Genomic DNA, 20,526 nt, shown 5'->3' on the forward strand with positions numbered 1-20,526 from the left:
CACAGTTTCTTTGCGATCAAGCCAACGGTGCGGGAGATTTTGGGCCCTATTCCCAGGGACATTTGAACAAACCACTAATTAGGGATTTCGGACTAGGCAAGAGGCGTTTCCCCGCAAAATTCGGTATTCTATGGCACCCCCCTCACCCGCCAAACACCTGAGCTACCCGTTACATTATGCATAGGTGTGGTTTGGGCGTTACAATGATAAAACCAATCACCGTGCCAGAAGCCATTGCCTTTAAGAGAAGACTGCGCTAGCCGTCATCCCGATCCAATATATGCTCTAGCCTATCTACCTGTCTGCACTGTTGCCTGGTCTGATTATTATAAGCCACATTGGGCTTGTTTTCCTTCTTTTTTTTTATCCAAATACATTTTTATATTAATTTGTAGCCTATTGTGTTCACAATAAGCTTGTCATATTAGTCAGATCCGGAATAGTATATGAAAGCCATTTAAAATATGTATACTATTGGTACACACTGGCTGCTCCCAAATAATTAATTACATCATGTTGCGACAACGCTCCTACGTGGTACACAGACAAACAGTAGCACATGGGTATAATAAATTGGACAGTTTTAGGAAAGGTCTATAGCCTATGTACTCACGTTGGCTGTTATCGTTCTATTTCCACCGTTCTAATGGATTCCAGGGGTGTGTAAACATCTCTGAAGTTGCTCCATAGTTTCCTCTGAAGTGACGCAGTTAAAGTTAACTTACATCCATATTGTCCCCGTTATCTTTCATCATCCACCTTTGTTCAGTAATCCCGAACAGAGCTAAACTTTAAGTTTACATCAATCAAAGCCTCTCAAACCCAGACACATTGCTGCGATGCGTATGTGCGTCGCCTACCCAAAATAACAGACATACAAGCTATCAACGGCGCTGCGTCATGTCGTGTCGACAGCCTACAGATCTGTTATTTTGGACAGCATACAATGAGGCGTGCGCGCGCCACGGAGTAGCCTATCACTAAACCAAAAACATTACATTACGTGGTCAACAACATACTAGACATGTAACTTGCTTGGAGCTTTTAATGCAGTGGTTCTCAACCTGTGGGTCGAGACCACAATGGAGCACCCAACGCCTGGCGAGCTTGTAGATCTGCTATTTTCACAATATTTATCTGTGGAACCGAGTCAAACAAAATGGGGGGGTCCCCAGTTCAAATATGGTTATTTTGGGGGGTCATGAACGTAGCGTTTACGCGGGGAATATAATAATAATATAGGCTAATATATATAATATAGGCTATAATATAATATTCACCCGTGACCCGCAGCATGGGTTTAATGAGACAGCAGCCAAAATGAAAATCACACTATGATCCGATCATCTTATAAAAAATGTAAGTGCTTAAGATTTTAGCCCAAACCCAACGGGACCCGACCCGGCCCGTCGGCACCGGCTGAGCCGGGTCTAAGTTTTTTTTACATCCAAATAAATTCACATATTAATTAATTTGTAGCGTAGGCTATTGTGTTCACAATAAGCAACTTGTCATATTAGTCAGATCCCCAAGAGTATATGAAAGCCATTTAAAATAGTTATATATTCCTACACAGCTGATGCCAAATAATTAATCAACAGGGCAGCGCAACGCTAAAGTAGCCTAGGTCAAATCAATCACTGTCTTGTCATGACGCAGCAGTAGAGAGCTCCCTTTAAAGTTTAAACCATAACATGACATAAATAATGGATCTTCAGAACTTTCTTCATGTCTTTTTCACCTCAAAATAAATGTTGGATTATTTCTTCAAATGAAAGCACAGACAGCGGCCAGAAGGTAACATTTGATGTGATTTCTCCATTGCAAAAATGATTACGGTTATTCTATGAAACATATATTTCATAGAATAACCATAATCATTTTTAAAATGGTTATGGGGCAGTGTATATATTTATATAGCCCTATTTGCTCCAAGCTGTTTTTTAAATAAAATATAGACTGTTAGGTAGAATGACTCCTGTTCTTAACGAATTACCAAGATTTAATGAGAAATAAGGCTTCTTTAGAAAAATGACTGACGGGCTGGGCTGGGTCTAATTTGTCAATTATTAGTCGAGCCGGGCTGAAATATTTAGGGGATATGAAAGCTCTAGTTAGTAGTTTGAAGTGCTCATGTGGCCTTATAGAGTTGCTTCTTTTTGTTTTCATAGACCTGCGGACTGCGGTTGCTTATTTCTCTCCAAGGCTGGCAACACGGCTCATGGTCCAACGCACAAAGCCATTGTAGTGTCTGTGTGCACTTGACGGGTGATTTTATAAACCAGCGGGTGCTTCTAGAATCCACTATCCCCCGTCCCCAAGCCGTACCCATGTGTGTCTGTAGAATTGCAATGTGGGGGATATAGCAACAACACGCCCACGGGCACACCTCCACGCGCAAATAACGGCGTCGGCATAATGGTGACGGGTAGAGCAGGTGCTAGAATAACCTATTGGGGCGGCGCAGGTCCATTATCCCGATTTAACGGGGAATTTTTGGCCTGAGAATGGGGCCCTAGCTGTCCACAGACGGACGGACGGACGGACGGACGGACAGGGGGTAAAACATACTCAATAAATGATATAGGCTACAGTAGTATTCTTTTTAAAATTCTTCTTGTTTTTGTAATGCCTTTAGGCCTTTCGTTGCATAGTTAGGGCATCAATATTATAGCCATATCATGATATTAGACTGGATATCGTCTGTGATTTTGGATATTGTACTATTATGATATGGCTTAAGTGCTCTTTTCCTGGTTTAATCTTATTGGTACTCTGCATTGGCAAATATACAAAATTAAGTAATTGTACTTAGCGTGAAAAAAATCTAGTTAGAAAATAGAAAATCGGTATCGGTAAAACCGGTATCGGCAGGTCAAACTTTAAAAAAAACGGTAATCGGTATTGGCCAAGGATTTTGCAATCGGTGCATCTCTAGAACAAAGCCTTTGCTCTGTAACTCACATGCCTTGTGTGTGTTGTGTGCGGAGTATGTGCGCGTGTGTCTGTATGTTTATTGCAAAGTGTCACATTGCAATAGATGAAATGCATGTGATCAGTAAACTCATTTATGTGGTTAAACTGAAGCAGCATGACTAAAATATTACAAAAATATTCCTAGTGCACAGACTGGAACTCATACAGGCTAATGGAATGCAGGATTAATATGTTGTTATTGAATGAATGTTAATAAGCATTGTCCTAATTCCAGCTCAGCATCACAAAGCTACATTATAATTCTCCCTCCTGTCAGAGGTGTCATTCATTCACACAGATAGTGTCTTTATCACAATATGCCCAAATATGGATTACTGATGTCATAGTACTGACAAAATTCAGATCATAGATTTAGCTAAAATAGCCACTCAAGTTGAGTAACGTCATTAGCTATTCCATATAATGATGTCATCACGCAATGATATCACACCATCATTATTACATCAGATGTAATTATCCTTTTAAATGTTGTTATTGTATTTTACAACACAAAATCATTCAGCAACTTCCTGAAACAAATTGCCCTGCCTTCTAAGAACCTCTTCTGTAAATTAGTTGCACTGATTCACAGTGGTGCTGGTGTGTGAAATGTTTCACTGGACGATACATCTGAAAGAAGGACATAAGAATTACTACCCAGCTGCTGTGGTAGTCGGACACAAGCTGTACTCATTTGGAGGATACCGTAACAACAACAACAGTGCCCAGATTGATGTCCACATCTTCAACACAGTGTCTCTACGCTGGAGGACGTTGCCCCCATGGACAAATGGAAGAGGAGAACATCACCTTGAGGTTCCCTGCGTGCACAGGGGCCACACTGCAGTTCTGGTAGAAGATATTGTCTACATCTGGGGGGGATATCCTTACTGTAACGTGCTTTATTCATTTGATGTTGACAACCACAGATGGTCCAAACCCAATATTTCTGGTACTGTTCCAAAGGAGAGGAGCGACCACTCAGCCTGTGTCTTGAGGAAGGTCATGTATATTTATGGAGGATACAAACAGCTGGCTATACGCACTAATGAAATCTACAAGTTTGACACCACTACAATGGTCTGGTCTTTAATTAACAACAGAGGAACTCCACCACCTTTTTTATATTGTCACTCTGCCACCATCATTGGGACAAAGATGTTTGTATTTGGGGGCTATGGGTTCCAGGGTGTCCGGTACAACATCATAGTGTTTGACACAGAGACCAACTGCTGGCTGAGCACACCTTCTGCACAGCTTCTTCCAGAAGAACGCTCTGGTCATTCAGCCTTTGCCTACAATGGAGAGCTGTACATATTTGGTGGCAACAACTTAAACCAGAACTTCAATGATCTGTGGAAATTCAATCCAAAGACCTGCTCATGGAAAAAGGTTGAGCTCAAAGGGAAAACCCTGTGTGTGATGTCTTGGATGGGTTGTTGCATGGTGGGAGAGCGTATCATCGTCTTCGTCTTGGGAGGATACCTCGAACCTGATGACCTGTATATCTTAGATTTAAGTCCTAATCTGAAGATGTTATGCAAACTAGCAGTTATTCAGTACGGTGTGGAGCAGTCTGAACTCCGACATGACATCAGGAGGGAACTGGCTGTCATGACTACCAACAATAACTGAAAACAACATACCCCTATAAAAAGAGAAACAAACTGATCCCACTATGAATAAATAAACAACTAAACAACTAAACACATGCATAAATACATGAACTGCAAGTGGCAACGGGGTCAAAGCATATAATATAAGACGATTATGACATGATGTGGTGGACAGAAAGATGATGAAGAGAAAGATGATGGCTCTCAGGAGAAAATGCAGGAAAAAAACATGAAAAAAACATGAAAACATAATGTGGTTCACAGTGACATTTGGACACCAAGGACCAGTAGAGATTATATCTCCATGCTGGCCTTGGAACGCCCCGGGATTCCCCAGATGTAAGTGGCTGATGTGGGAAGATTCTCTGCTGGAACAGTTACCTCCACGACCCTCTGGATAAGTGGATGAAGATGAATGGATGGGTGGATGGATGGATGGATGGATGGATGGATGGATTCACATTAACACATTACCCGCCAAGGACGCAGTTATGCGTTCTATTATCTTTTTTTTTTTTTTTATTCCACAAGGGGCGCTCTAACACAGCTTTGGAATGATCCCTCGTCACTCAGAGAAGCAGTAGACAAATGTGACGTAATTCCAAAAAAACAGACTTCCGTCCGCCCCAACTATAGGATATTTAGAAAAACACTCCTAACTCAGTTTATTTTTTTGTGATGAAAACCACCCATTTTCAACGGCCCCATAGCCAAAATGTCGGATCACGGTTGGAATTTTATCGTTCCAGTGGATACACGTATCCCTCCGCCAACTAAGAGTATGTGGGTTTTGACCATGCAAATGTAGGCAAGCACCTCATCATTAGGGTTTGGATCCTTTAGGATTTTAACGATTCCGGTTCATTAGCCATTCCCTCTAAACGGTCCGATTCCTTAATGGTTGCCTTTAACGATTCCTACAGGGGGATCCAAAGGCCCCTTACCATAGAGTTATAATATATCTAGAGGGCGGATTGCCCCGCCCCCAGCTATTCATTTCAATGAAATTGCTCAGTGGCGTTTTTGAAGCACCCGGAAGTAAGACTTATTGGTTCCATATTGGTTCCATGGGTCCATTCCATTGGTTCCATGGGTCGTGACACGTCGTGAGCAGGCGCACAAACGGCAGATGCATGCGCAAAATGCGGAAGTGTTGCAATATCAGATTTGACCATCAGGCTTGGCCGCTTCACTGTTCTACCGTGGTTCTGGGGGCTTGCCCCTTACAGGTCTGTAAGGTGATCCTATTAGCGGCAGTGGCTCAGGGGTAGAGTGGCCGGTAGAGCGGCCAGATGGCAACCGCAAGGTTCCCAGTTCGATCCCGGGCTCCCCCCGAGTTAGTGTCGAAGCGTCCTTGAGCAAGACCCCTAATTGCTCCCGATGAGCAGGTTGGTGCCTTGCATGGTTTCATAATAATAATAGTAATGCACAATCTATGTGAAGCGCTAAATAAATGCACCACCATTTACCTTGAAATTATAAAGGTTGAGAACCACTTTTATTGTACGGTAATTAGCACACGTGAAGTCCACACACCAGCTCCGGTTCCGGAAACGGTTCAACATGTGACGGAACCGTTTCCAGATCCCAACACTACTCATCATAAAACATCATGCTTTCATCCCCACACAAGTTCCTGTGCAAAATGACCAAAGCAATTCACCGCATGTGATATTCAGAGTAGATGTTTGCTGCAGGGACGTCATCATTCGACATGTGGTGTGTGGTGCCAGTCTGGTTCCACGACCATACCATGGACTCAGGAAGCCCAGTGCAAGCTGTTCTTTTTACCAGGTTACTTTCTCGACACTAGCTAAACACTTTCTAGCGACCTTTTCATCATTGGCTGTCCTTCAATCCTTTAAGCCAATGGGGAGACTTTCCCGAGACTTCCCCATACTCTGAACGATGGGCGTCCTCCCATGCTATGGGATCATAGCCCAGAACAAAAAAAGTGTGGTCGTCACGACCAAACTATAAAAAAAAAAAAGTGTGGTCGTCGCCACCAAACAAACTATTGACTTGACTCCTCATACACACACAGCGCCGCCTCCAACATCGATTTGTTACTCCGCGAGCGAAAAGGTACAGGACCACGTGTTCATTTGGTTCCGTGCAGGGACGCTGGCAACCTGGTATTAGAGAGCAGCCTGGTATTAATATGATTGCGTCATCATTTCTTGTTTCTCTACTATTGTATAGATATTTCTAAGTGTCCTTCTGCATCTCCCCCCAGAGAGCTCTTAGACCAAGTGGCAGAAATTACCCATGATTCCCCAGAGGGAGAGTGGAGTGTTTGGACTGTCAGCGCCATGTGTGTCGCTCGTTAGTCCCTTACACTACTGTGCTGCTGGCCACCAGCGACACAGCAAAACACGCACACACACACACACACACACACACACACACACACACACACGTGCGTGTGCGCGCACACACACAGACAGACGCACACAGACGCACACATAGCACCTGCCATCAGTGGTGGAAAAAGTACTCACATTTGTTACTTCAAGTAATACTAGGTAACTTTTTCAAAAACAAAACTAAAGTTAAATTGTATATCTTTTGTGAGTGGCAAACACCCACTCCATGAATTTCACCCCCGAAAGCCTTTTAAACATATATTTTCTATTGAACGGTGATAGGGGTGTCTTTCCCGCGAAAATGACAACATTTGCCTCTGAGATGTAGTGGAGTAAAAGTAAAAGTATTGGAAATGGGAAATACTCCAGTAAAGTCAAAATTCTTAAGTGTACTTAAGTACAGTACTTGAGTAAATCTTTTCAAATCAAGACTCAATAGCCTAAACGAACAATGATATAACCGTCAATGCTGGGGAAAAAAAGAAATTGCCTCCACACATTGGGTAACACCTTATAATTTTCCTCCAGCCAGCAATCAACACTATAAATAGAGATATTGAAGGCTGTTCACACACACACACACACACACACACACACACACACACACACACACACACACACACACACACACACACACACACACACACACACACACACACACACACACACACACACACACACACACACACACACACAGATAGAGAAAAGCCCTGGGGCTAGTGAACAACAGTATTTTGAGAGAGAGATAGAGCGAGGGAGATGGGCAGAGGGAGAGATAAAGAGTGAGAGCGACACATGAAGAGAGATGCAAACAAAGGGAGGTCTTTCAACAGTGTTGCCTCACTCCAGTAAGACCATTGGTATCATGGTATGGGAGGCATGGGCCCCATCTTGCACGGCACCTTATCCCTTATGCCAGTGGTCCGGGGACCACCAGTGGTCCTTGGGGGGGTGCCAGGGGGTCCCCAGCAGAATGAGTTAACATAGCGTCAGAATCATTTTAACCACTTAGCATTGGCTAATCAAAAATAGCAGATCTACAAGCTCATGAGCTTGTATATCTGCTATTTTTTGAAAAATCTTGAAAATGTGTGTATATCCTTGAATATATATATATTCTTAAAGCGAACATTTTTAACTCAAAACTTTGCTTCTGGGGGTCCCTGGCACAAAACATTTTCTGATGGGGGTCCGTGGCCAAATATATATCAATTTAGGGGTCCTTGACAATCCTCCAGCAAAGCTCGGCCCCCCTTTTTTGCTCACAATGTTCCCCTCAGAGCCACATGACCAGAGCCTTATATTAGAGAGTCTGTCACGTGGTTCATGTAAACTGGAAATACTGTAGTTACAAACGCCCATTAGACTCCAATGCATTCCGTAAACTTCCGGTTTCAGGGCTTTGTCACTGTTGTCCAATAGAAGGCTATGTAAGAAGACCTGGCCCGGAGAACTTGGACGGAGGTGACATAACTCTCCTTGAATGCAGTGGTGGAAAAAGTAAGTCAAATGTTGTACTTAATAAAAGCATCAATACTGCAATGTAGAAGAAGTACTCTGTTACAAGTAAAAGTCCTGAATTAAAAATTTACTTGAGTAAAAGTACAAAAGTATTCGCATCAAAATGTACTTAAAGTACCAAAAGTAAAAGTACTAAAATGTTTGAAAATAACCGATCTACAAGCTCACAACGTGTCGCGATGCGACGCATTGTGAGCTTGTAGATCGGCTATTTTCAAATAGCCTAGGTATAAAATAGGGCTGAAGTGGTTAATGTATGTTTTATAATGTAAGATATTTATATCAAAGTAGGCCTAACTAGTAACTAAAAGTTTTCAAATAATTGTAGTGGAGTAAAAGTACAACATTTGCTTCTGAGATGTAGTGGAGTAGAAGTAAAAGTACAGACAATTGGGAAATACTCCGGTAAAGTAAAAGTACCTCAAAATTGTACTTAAGTACAGTACTTGAGTAAAATGTATTTAGTTACTTTACACCACTGGCAACATGCTTCAAAAGAAGACATGCGACTGGGACTTTTTCTGACTGCAAGGGCCCCCTCTGTCAAGTTTAACTGAGGAGAAGTCAAAGACCAGGGGTCCCCGGGCCCTCAATGGTTGGCTGACTGTTGGACCCCTTCTTTAAGCCATTCAATCCGGGAACCCATCTGTGTCATTTTAGATTTCTTTGGCTGTTCAGAAATAGCAGATCTACAAGCTCATAGCGAACATTTTTAACTCAAATCTTTGCTTCTGGGGGGGTCCCTGGAGATGGGGGTCCGCGGCCAAATACATTATCTAAAAATGTTTTCTAAATCCGAACAGTATGCTATATCAGTGATGCTGCAACTTTTCCATGTCAAGGACCACCCACAATGATATGTATTTGGCCACGGACCCCCCATCTTAAAATATGCTGTTCCAGGGACCCCCAGAAGCACAGATCGGAGTTAAAAATGTTCGCTTACAACATATATTGATATAAGATTTGGCAAAAAATAAATCTGATTTTTTTTAAACATAGCACATACACACATAGCACAAACAAAAAGCACAAACAAATAGCAGATATACAAGCTCATAGCGCGGCACAGAGTGCCGCGCTATGAGCTTGTATATCTGCTATTTTTTTAATAGCCAAAGAAATCATGAAATGACACAGATTTATTCCCGGTCTTTATGGATTAAAAAATAAAAAAAGTGGAAAAATAGATGGGAGAGAGGGAGAAGTTCCTCAAGGGGACGAGTGGAGTCCATGCTGAGAATGTCAAACGTTTTATTACAAGACCTCCGAGGTCACTTGTGAAATGTCAAAATCCTGGAATCCAATGAAGTCAGTTAAATTGCAGTTAGCACATGCTATATAGCTCACTGGTTGTCACAATGAGGTCCGGGGACCCCCAGGGATCCTCGAGGGGGTTCCAGGGGGTCCCCAGCAAAATGAGGAACACTTTAACCACTTAATAACCATTTTATTTTTCAGCCTTTCGAAAATAGCAGACGCAGACTGCACGTTGCATCGCGATGCATTATGAGGTTGTAGCTCTGCTATTTTCCGAAAGATCTTGACAATTGTTGATAAACCTTCTCTTATGGGTGGGGGGGGGTCCCTGGCGTTGTGACACGTTGTGAGCTTGTAGATCTGCTATTTTCACTATATATTCGATGGCCAAAACGCAAAACCTCCTATCTGAAAAATTTACATTGTTGGGAAAATGAAAAAGAAAACTACAAAATGTTGTATCTTTTTTGCACAATGCTATTTTTTTATGATACCCATCACATAATTCACCATTTCTGGATTTCTGGACTACATTACAATATTATATGTTAATTACACTGATCTCATATTGCAAATGTAGATAGGAGGTTTGTCCCCACTTTTCCTGGATAATTCTGCAGATAGGAGCTTTTGCACTGTGATGTTAAGTGATTGCATAACTAAATAATGATAAATAGTACAGGCTGTAAATACATACATTTACAGCTGCAAACAGTTGCATCAGTGGTGTGGTCTAGGTTTGTTTTCTGACGTATACAATAATCATTCCCTGCACGAGATGCGCGTGGTCGTGGGTATACGCTAGCGCATTTTCAATGGATGAAATGGTTAGTAGACTGTATACGCTTTTTTCCAAAAACAACAACAATTAGGTGGACTACAAAACAACTGGCCCAGGCACCCCTCGACATAATCCCCCCTATACCCTCAACTCCACCACCTGAAATACCCCCCCACTCCCACAACCCCCATTCCCCCCAACCAGCACAACACACCCCCTAAACCCCACCCACCCAAACCCTCATGCCCTCCAACTCCCCTAACTCATACAACTGGATCACCAACCTTGTGTCCGGTGTGGATAGTGGAATAGTATGTAAGATCATTGAATGTCTTAAAGAGCCTATAAGCAAGGAGGAAAGACGGATGCCTTGACCTTAGAATCACCACAACCAGGGAGGAGATGAGAGCAGCACAAAGGGACTTTGTCGCTGACCAAAAAGGAGAGGGTCTGAGGGAGGAATATAAGCGGAGGAAGGAGGAGCTATATCAAGTGTATGCAACTGGAACAACGGGAGCTGACCCAGAAGTTCAGGGACATTAAAGAGGTGCATGTTAACCAGAAACATGGCAAGAGCTGGAAGCTCATCAATGACATTTCTGGCAGAAGCTCGTCTCAGACCTCCAAGATCTGGGGAGAAAGCGCAGAGGAATGAGTTGAAACATGGTACCAGCACTTCAAAACACCCCTAGGAAATCCTCCTTCAACTGAAGAAGAGGATGATCCGATGCTCCTGTCTTCCATTACCTTCCCAAACCAGACGGTTCACCATGGATGAGTACCAGAGGGCCAAGGCTACTATCAAGTGAGGCAAGAGCTGCGGGGAAGATGGAGTGACAGCAGAGGTTCTGATGTATGTGCCCATAGACGAGGTGGTGTTGGATTTTATCAAGCACACACGTCTAGCACGTGGAGCAAAATGATCATCGATCCAGTACCAAAGTCAGGCGAAGTCACCAAGGCATTAGCCTGAGCTCACAAGTTGCCAAGACGGCTAACAGGAAGATCCTCAACCGTCTTAGACCCATCTTAGACCCTGTAATGAGAAACTCGGGCAGATACTGGTGCTGAGGAGGATACTGGAAGGAGTAAGGAGCAGAATCTTTCAGTGGTGATCACCTTCATGACTTCCAAAAGGCTTTTGGCACCATCCACCGGGGGAATCTGATGAACATTCTCCGGGCCTATGGAGTTCCTGAGAAGATGGTTCAGATGATGGAGACAATCTACTCGAGGCAGTCCAGGACTTCTAATAACCTGGGCCTGGACTGCTTCAATGGAACAGGACCTGAAGGTCCGGGGGGCACTTGACTGGAATGCCTTGCATGGGATGAGGAGAGTGTGGAAATCAGACATGGGAGAAGACCTCAAGAGGCGGCTGTTTGTATAGCTACAGTGGAGTCAGTACTGCTGTATGGGGCTGAGACATGGACCGTCACAGCACAACAGGAAAGGACCTTGGATGGAGTCTACACAAGAATGCTATGAATGGCACTAGGAGTCACATGGACGGACCACATCAGAAATGTGGTCCTCTACAGGAACCTACCATGGGTCACAGACAAAGTCAGAGAGAGAAGGATGAGGCAGGGCACTGCGTCAGGGACCCATAACTAGTGGCAAGCAAACTAACACTATGAGAGCCAACCCAGGGCAAAGCCAGGAGAGACAAGATGTGCACCACCTACGTAGATGCACTTCGGCGTAACAGCTTAGCCAACAATACTGTAGAGCTCAAGACCCTGATGCTAGATAGGAGAGTGTGGAGGGCAGCGATTCAGGAGTCCCAAGTTGGTGTTGGCTAGACCACACTCACACATCGCATCGCAAAGACCCTATTCTATATGATCTGGCCTAACTGACCCATGCCCCCCTCAACATAATCCCTCCATACCCTCTACCCCCAACTCCACCACCTGCAATACTCCCCCACTCCCACAACCCCCCCCCCCCCAACTGCCAGCCCACACCTCTCCACCTCCATAACTCAAAACCCCATCCCACTTCAGGGGTCCCGAGTTGGTGTTGGCTAGACCACACTCTCGCATCGCAAAGACCCTATCCTGTGTGATCCGGCCTAACTGGCCTATGCCCCCCTCAACATAATCCCCCCCATACCCTATACCCACCAACTCCACCTACTGCAATACTCCCCCACTCCCACAACCCCCCCCCCCCCCCCCCCAACTGCCAGCCCACACCTCTCCACCTCCCTAACTCAAAACCCCATCCCACTTCAGGAGTCCTGAGTTGGTGTTGGCTAGAACACACTTGTGCATCACAAAGACCCTATCCTGTATGATCCGGCCTAACTGGCCTATGCCCCCCTCAACATAATCCCCCCATACCCTCTACCCCCCAACTCCACCACCTGCAATACTCCCCCACTCCCACAAACCCCATACCCCCCAACTGCCAGCCCACACCTCACAACCCCCATAACTCAAAACCCCATCCCACCCCATACCCTCGTACCCCCAAATCCCACCCAACCCATTACCCCCACTCCCAGAACCCCCGGTCCCCATGCCCCCAACCAGCACACCACAACCCCCAAACTCCACCCACCCAAGCCCTCATGCACCCCCACCCCATAACCCCCCAACCGCCACCCCACACCTCCCACACCCAATAACTCAAACCCCATCCCACACCCATACCCTCATACCCCCAACCGACACAACACAATATTCTCACAGGGTTGTTGGCTGCCACGGTGTTCACGTGTGATTTTGATCTGCATTTAATAAAAAATCACGACATGGACGTTCACATCTAAGCAGCAATGACAACCTCTAACCACAAGTTCAAAATGTTCAATGCCAAAACCTCCTATCTATACCTAAAAATGACCTCCTATCTACATAGATGCACATAGGAGGTTTTTACCTAAAAATAGTTAGGCTTACAAACAAACATTATTTTTGTTAAATAATGCTTTTTTATGTTCATTTTGAGATCAAGACATTCTACAATACTGTATCAAGTATTACATTACATTTTTTTTATCAACTCACACTCTTGGTGTGATAAAAGTGTCACCGCCTGACACTAATCATTAGCAATCAACAAGGCAATGCAATTAACTTGACAGTTACTAACAAATACTTAACTAGTAAGGGGGGAAGACACTTTTTTATTTTGAAAATAATAGATGACTACAAACTGAAAGACATTTAGACGGTCTACATAACATAGAATTCCCAAGTTTCAGCTCTGTCTGCTGCTCAACTAGTTCTGGTGCAGATAAGAGGTTTTGCGCTTCAACATTTTAGCACTAATTGGCACTGAACAAGATAGGAGGTTTTAGTCAAATGACTTTTTCTGACAAAATCAGGGGCGGGACTATCTTGCAGACAGACTGAGCATGTGCAGCATAGCCTATAGTCCTCATCCACAGTTAAATCCGAAAATCATGAAATTTGCACATAGGAGGTTTTGCATTTTGGCCATCGAAAACAAAAGGTTGACGTTTGCTTATAATGACTTGCAGAAATTAAGGACAGCAGATTGAAAGTTAATGAATGTATGGCCGCAGAGAAGAAAACATGTGACTATAACGTGTAGATGGAAGTTCAGAAGTGGAGAAAATAATGCAGAAAAGAACGGAATTTGAGGTTAAATGCGAACGCCAGGGGGTGTGGCAGCTGCCCCCCCATGATGCCCCTGTTTGGGAAACACTGCTATTCGGTTCTTAAGTCTGACGTCATTTTGTAGTCCGACGTCACGTCCGGGTCCAAAAGGCACCAGCGCCGTCCACTCTTCATTGTAAACAAACATGTTGGAACCCATAAATATTTTTACAATAACCTCCTTTTTCAGAAATGAACCATTGAGGGTTAATAAGGGTCTTAATGCTAATATCATAGACAGTAAAAAGTAGGCTAAAATATATATTTATATTTGTATTTATTTATTATTATTATTAACATTATAATATATATTTTTTATATTTATTTATATATATTTATATATAGATGTAAATTTAAAAAACGATTTCCTCTTCTTTTTGTCGTTGCCAGGAAAGCGGTAGAATGACACTTTAGTCGTTATTTTAGTCTCAGATCTGTTAAAACAGCGAGGGACACAGCACTGCGCATATTGGGAAAATACACACTGGGACCCGGAAGTTATTCTAGCGGGGCGCAACGTCACGTCTGAACAACCGAATAGACAGAAAGCCTTGATATGAGAGCAGTGTTGCCAGATTTTGCAAGAGAAACAACGAAAACAAGCCCAAAAGAAGCAACTATAGGCCACATGATCACACACATTGAACCCATCGCGATGTGACGCGCTGTGCACTTGTAGGTCTGCTATTTTCAAAATTCTAAACATATATACTCAAAACACAAATATTGTATGGGGGTCCTTGACACAAAACATGCTCAGATATTCATTTGGGTGTCCTTGACATAATTTGTTTGGGGAACCACTGATTTAAACAACCATAAGAAAAAAAAAGTGGAAATAAGCAACTTATTTTACAAGTGACTTTACAGGAAAACAAGTCCCAAAGTGGGTTATAATAAGCAGACCTGGCAACGCTGGCAGAAAGCCTGGACTGAGAGCGATGTCTCCACCAGACAGCACCAGTGAGCCCCCCAGAGCGTCTGACAATATCCCCCACAAAGACCCCTCTTGTTTACTCCTCCCATTTGACCCCAGCACTGCATGCGGCTCATATGTTGTGCCACTGAAAGTGCTGCCACTGGTGGTGGATGGAAAGCGACTAAGTAGATTTACTCAAGTACTGTACTTAAGAACAGTTTTGAGGTGCTTTTACTTTACTTGAGTATCGTACTTTTTCAATACTTCTAGACCAGTGGTTCTCAACCACATGATTTTGGGGGGTCCCCAGATGACATTGAAGTGACAATGTAAGATCTTCAAGACCTTTTTAAAACCTATAAAAAATAGAAAACAGCCGATCTACAACGTTGCGAGGAGTTCTGAACTTGTAGATGTGCAATTTTCACAATATTCATCTGTGGAACCGAGTCAAACAAAATTGAATGCCTCAACTCCTTCATTCCAAGTGCTTATCAGGGTGGGCGGTCCAGTTCAAATATGATTATTTTGGGGGGTCTCCAGTTCAAATATGATTATTTTGGGGTGTCCCCAGTTCAAATATGATTATTTAGGGGGTCCCCAGTTCAAATATGATTATTTTGGAAGGTCCCCAGTTCAAGTATGATTATTTTGGGGTGTCCCCAGTTCAAATATGATTATTTTGGAAGGTCCCCAGTTCAAGTATGATTATTTTGGGGTGTCCCCAGTTCAAATATGATTATTTTGGAAGGTCCCCAGTTCAAATATGATTATTTTGGGGTGTCCCCAGTTCAAATATGATTATTTTGGGGGGTCGCCTGAAAAGGTTGAGAACCACTGTTCTAGATCACTACATTTCAAGAGGCAAATATTGTACTTTTTTTGCTCCACTGCAATTATTTTACAGCTTTAGGTAATAGTTACTTTTCTTAATTTAGATTATTATTACAAAACATACATTAACCACTCAAGCGCTAGTTTAGGCCATCGCTGCGATGCATTGTGAGCTTATAGATCGGCTATTAAAAACTAGTTTTTCGTAACTTTTAGTACTTTTACATGTACTGTAAGTACATTTAGTTTGTGATGCCAACACTTATACTCAAGTCAAATTTTGAACACAGGCATTGTACTCGCAACAGAGTATTTCTACATTGAGGCATTGCTACTTTTATACAAGTACAAACTCAAGAGCATTTCTTCGCCCCACTGAGTGCAGCACATTTACTTGACCCCGCGACCTTTGGTTCATGTCACGCCACTAAAAAGTGCTGTGTGCACATTTTACATCATCATGCGCCAGTTGTTTTTCTGTCCACAAATAGAAGACGACCACTGAAAGATTCATTAGAAATTTCCATAAATATTTCAGTCAATGTTTCGTGTGGCTGAAGAAGTCGCATGTGGCTCTGGCACGCGTGGGTTGGTTTGAGCCCCCCCTATCTCCAAACAACAACAATGTGGGCATGGCCCCTGATATGCCAACAAAACCCACCCACTGCTCCCCTTTAAAATGGCCCCCAAAATGACTTTTTTTTCTATCGATTAGTCACCCCATGGAGACTTGAATTCATGGATATTTTTTTGTTTTTGTCGCATTCCCTATAAGCTAATTTGATGACGGCAGCGGTTCCGGTAGGAGACACGAAGAGCCTCCTTTGTGTCTCCTACCGGAACCGCTGCCTACCAAATTATTGGCTTAGGAATGCGACACAAACAAATGAAAATCCCTGAATTCAAGTCTCCATGGGGTGGCTAATCGATAGAACAAACTTTTTTTTTTGGGGGGGGGGGTGAACTGTCCCTTTAACATGTGACGCTGAGCAACATGAGGGACAAAGACACTAGTTCTCAACATCGGGTACAGGTCCATTTGGTTCTATTTCGCACACTCTCAGAGTTACATAAACAATGAGGATTTCACAGTGTAAATTCGGGTCCCAGAGACGAAAAAAAAACGAACAAAAACAAATCTCAAATGGGGGTCAGTGACCTGATAATGCTTATGAAACTGGGGGGTCCTTGAAATTAAAAAAGGTTGAGAGAGTAACTGGTCTAAAATGAATAGTCAGCTGCAGCACTTGTAGATGTAAACAAATACAAGACCTGCCTCCACCTCTCTATTGTGGGGTCGTTGGATGCTGTGGTGTGTGTGTGTGTGTGTGTGTGTGTGTGTGTGTGTGTGTGGTGTGTGTGTGTGTGTGTGTGTGTGTGTGTGTGTGTGTGTGTGTGTGTGTGTGTGTGTGTGTGTGTGTGTGTGTGTGTGTGTGTGTGTGTGTGTGTGTGTGTGTGTGTGTGTAGCCAGCCTACACTGTACAACATAACTTTTTGGCATGCGCTGTGTGGCAGTGCATCATGAAGAGCTATGATGGCACAGTAGGCCTAGTCAGTGGTGTAAAATAACTAAGTACATTTACTCAAGTACTGTACCTTAAGTACAATTATTTTGATTATGTTTTACTTTACTGGAGTATTTCCAATTGGCAGTACTTTTACTTCTACTCCACTACATCTCAGAGGCAAATATTGTACTTCTCCTCCACTACAATTATTTGAAAACTTTAGTTACTAGTTACTTTGTAGATCTAGATTTGTATTACTAAACATATTAACCACTTAGGCTCTAATATTTCGGCTATTTCCAAAAGATTTTATAAATTTGAAAACTTGTGAAATGGGACATTCTGCATAATGAGTACATGCACCTACTTTCTCCTTTTGGTGCTTTAGTAAATACCAAAAGGAGAAAGTAAATACTGAATACCAGACTTTTACCCATATTTCTACATCGCAGTAGGCCTATTGATACTTTTACTTCAGTAAAAAAAATAAAAGAATACTTTGTCCACCACTGGTTTATGGAGAGCTTTGAGATGGCACAGTGTAGGTGGCTAATCGATAGATTGATAGATTGATTGATTGATTGATTGATTGACTGATTGACTGATTGACTGATTGACTGATTGACTGATTGACTGATTGACTGATTGACTGATTGAATAATTGCCACTCACGCTGCTGTTCTCCCCGGTCCAGTGCACCATCGCCTGGTTGTGCGTGGCGTCTCCTTTGAGCACGAACGAGCTGCTCAGCAGCAGCTCGTTCAGCCTGTTGTCCTGGGGGGACTTCAGGGCTCTCCTGTCCCGCCGGGGGGGCCAGCTGTCCTCCGATCGGTCCGTCCGCCCCCCGCCCATCACGCCTCCTCCTCCGCCGCTGTCAAGGGTCCGATCCCGGGTTAAAACCCCGCTGTCCCCGCGCGCGTTGCCCGTCAGTGATAGTACCATCCAAGCCAAGGCGATCATCATCCTCATCATGGTTCCTGACTGTACTGGTCCTCTGATCGCGGACCTCTTGATTGAGAGACAGTGCCGATAGATGGATGGGATGGATCTACATCTACTGTAGAGAGAGGGAGAGACATTGATTTACTGTACACCGAGAGAGAAAGAGAGAGAGAGGGAGAGTGAGAGAGAAGGGGGAGGGAGTGGATCAAGTGGAAACAACGTGTGTTGCCAACCAGAAGCCGGTAAGTGGCACCCTGACGCCATCTAGCGACCTAGTGGCGTCATGGCGCAGTGTTTCTCAAACTCATTTCATGGAAAGGACTTCCCAGAGTCTACAGCATTGGTTCTCAAAGTGGGGTCCGGGGACCCCCAGGGGTCCTTTGAGGGGGGTACCAGGGGGTCCCCAGAAAGCCATGTTTTACAGTTTGACTATTCAAAAATAGCAGATCTACAAGCTTTTGTAAATTTGAGAAAACTTCACAATTTCGAACATCTGTAACTCAAATCTTTGCTTCTGGGGATCCCTGGAACAACATATTTTGAGATGGTGGGGGGGGGGGGATCCGCAGCCAAATACATGTAATTTTGGGGTCCTTCATGAAAAACGTTTGAGAGCCACTGGCCTACAGTACTATAGCTACCGTCCCTAATCATCGCTGTCAGGTGGAAACACTATGTTATATATCTATGTTGTTTTGTCATAAATAAAAAAAAGGCAACTATTTGGGTGCCCACCTGCAATATCCTCATGGCCCACCAGTGGGCACCGGCCACACATTGAGAACCACTGTTTTAAAGACACTCTTTCACACCCAAGAGAAGGTCAACTTCAGATCACTGTTGACCAGCAGCGGATAAAGTACTTGAGTCAAAGTAATTTAGATACTCCTGGTGGCCAGTACTTGAGTCAAAGTAATTTAGATAGCACAGTAGTCATATATTATAGTTAAGTATTCAAAAGTGCGAATTACAAAGTAGGCCTAGTTTTTCATCTATCTATCTATCTATCTATCTATCTATCTATCTATCTATATAAATGCATTGCTGTGTTGAAATGTAGACATTTTAAAATAAAGACTAGGTGGGATGGGTAAAAGGATAACTACAACAAAGGGTTATATTCATATTTTTCATTCTCCAGTGGATCCCAGAATGTAATCTCCCAGATTGATTTATCATAATTCTGATGTGCCTGCCTTTCTTTCTTTCTTTCTTTCTTTCTTTCTTTCTTTCTTTCTTTCTTTGGTGCCCGGGTAGCTCAGTCGGTAGAGCACTCGCCTTTGGACAACAAGTTTCTGGGTACATTTGTGAGACCTTTTTAATTGTATTCACTGGCAAAAGTGGTGTTCGATCTCATCATCCATCCTGTATCCCTGGGAAATACATTGGTGTTTGCAGTTCATCAAATTATTAGCTTATAAGTATGCGACAAAAACAAAAGAATATCTATGAATTCAAGTCTACATGGGGTGACTAATCGCTAGGAAAAAAAGTTATTTTGGAGGTGAACTATCCCTTTTTAAAGGGGAGCAGGGTGGGTTTTTGCATCCACTTGATATCAGCAGATACACAGAAGTGCACCGCTGCTGCAAATGTTTTCTCATTCATCCATCAATAGCTAAGCAGTGTACAGTGGGCTTCTAGACAAAAGTCTTAAATCCTTGTTTGTAGGCCATCACAGTACATTTTTAAGCCACTTTAATTTGCACAATTATTGCTATTTGCAAAGAATCTTGAAAGAATATGGGAAAATGTGGAATGTATTTTTTTATAATCATTTATTTTTGCAATTTTCCAGTTTACATTTAGACAACAAACTGCAACAACAGACTCAGACCTACATACAAAACAGTGTACGTACATACAGAAAATCATAAGCCTAAGACATAAAACAAAGGCAATAAAAAATGTGAATATTTTAACAACACAAATCTTGTAGTGGGTTCCCTGGCACAAACTATTTTCGGATTGGGGTCATACATATTAATGTGGGGGTCCTTGACATGAACCGCTCTACAATATGAACAGGAAAATTAGTCCTGTGTGCCCAGAGGAAAATAAATTCAAATATCAAGTTAAATATTCACATGGATTTTAACTTTGAGCTCATTGGTCATAACAGTTTAGCCATCTTTCAATGTTTGCTTGATTACAGACCTGAAAGCTAAAGC

General features: G+C 43.0%; 1 protein-coding gene across 1 annotated transcript in view; it reads right to left on the reverse strand.

Moving 5' to 3' along the window:
- The window catches only part of LOC308102206 (VPS10 domain-containing receptor SorCS2-like), a gene marked incomplete at its 5' end in the record, with an annotated part of 367,583 nt that extends 349,198 nt beyond the window's left edge, over nucleotides 1-18,385 (reverse strand). The window contains one exon of the mRNA XM_080451807.1: nucleotides 18,086-18,385. Within this exon, the coding sequence (XP_080307933.1) occupies nucleotides 18,086-18,385 (300 nt within the window). The remainder of the gene's footprint in view (nucleotides 1-18,085) is intronic.
- Nucleotides 18,386-20,526: the final 2,141 nt, after the last annotated feature.

Source organism: Gymnoscopelus braueri (genome assembly GCF_963280865.1).
Source record: "Gymnoscopelus braueri genome assembly, chromosome: 15".
In the NCBI taxonomy this organism is placed as follows: domain Eukaryota; kingdom Metazoa; phylum Chordata; class Actinopteri; order Myctophiformes; family Myctophidae; genus Gymnoscopelus; species Gymnoscopelus braueri.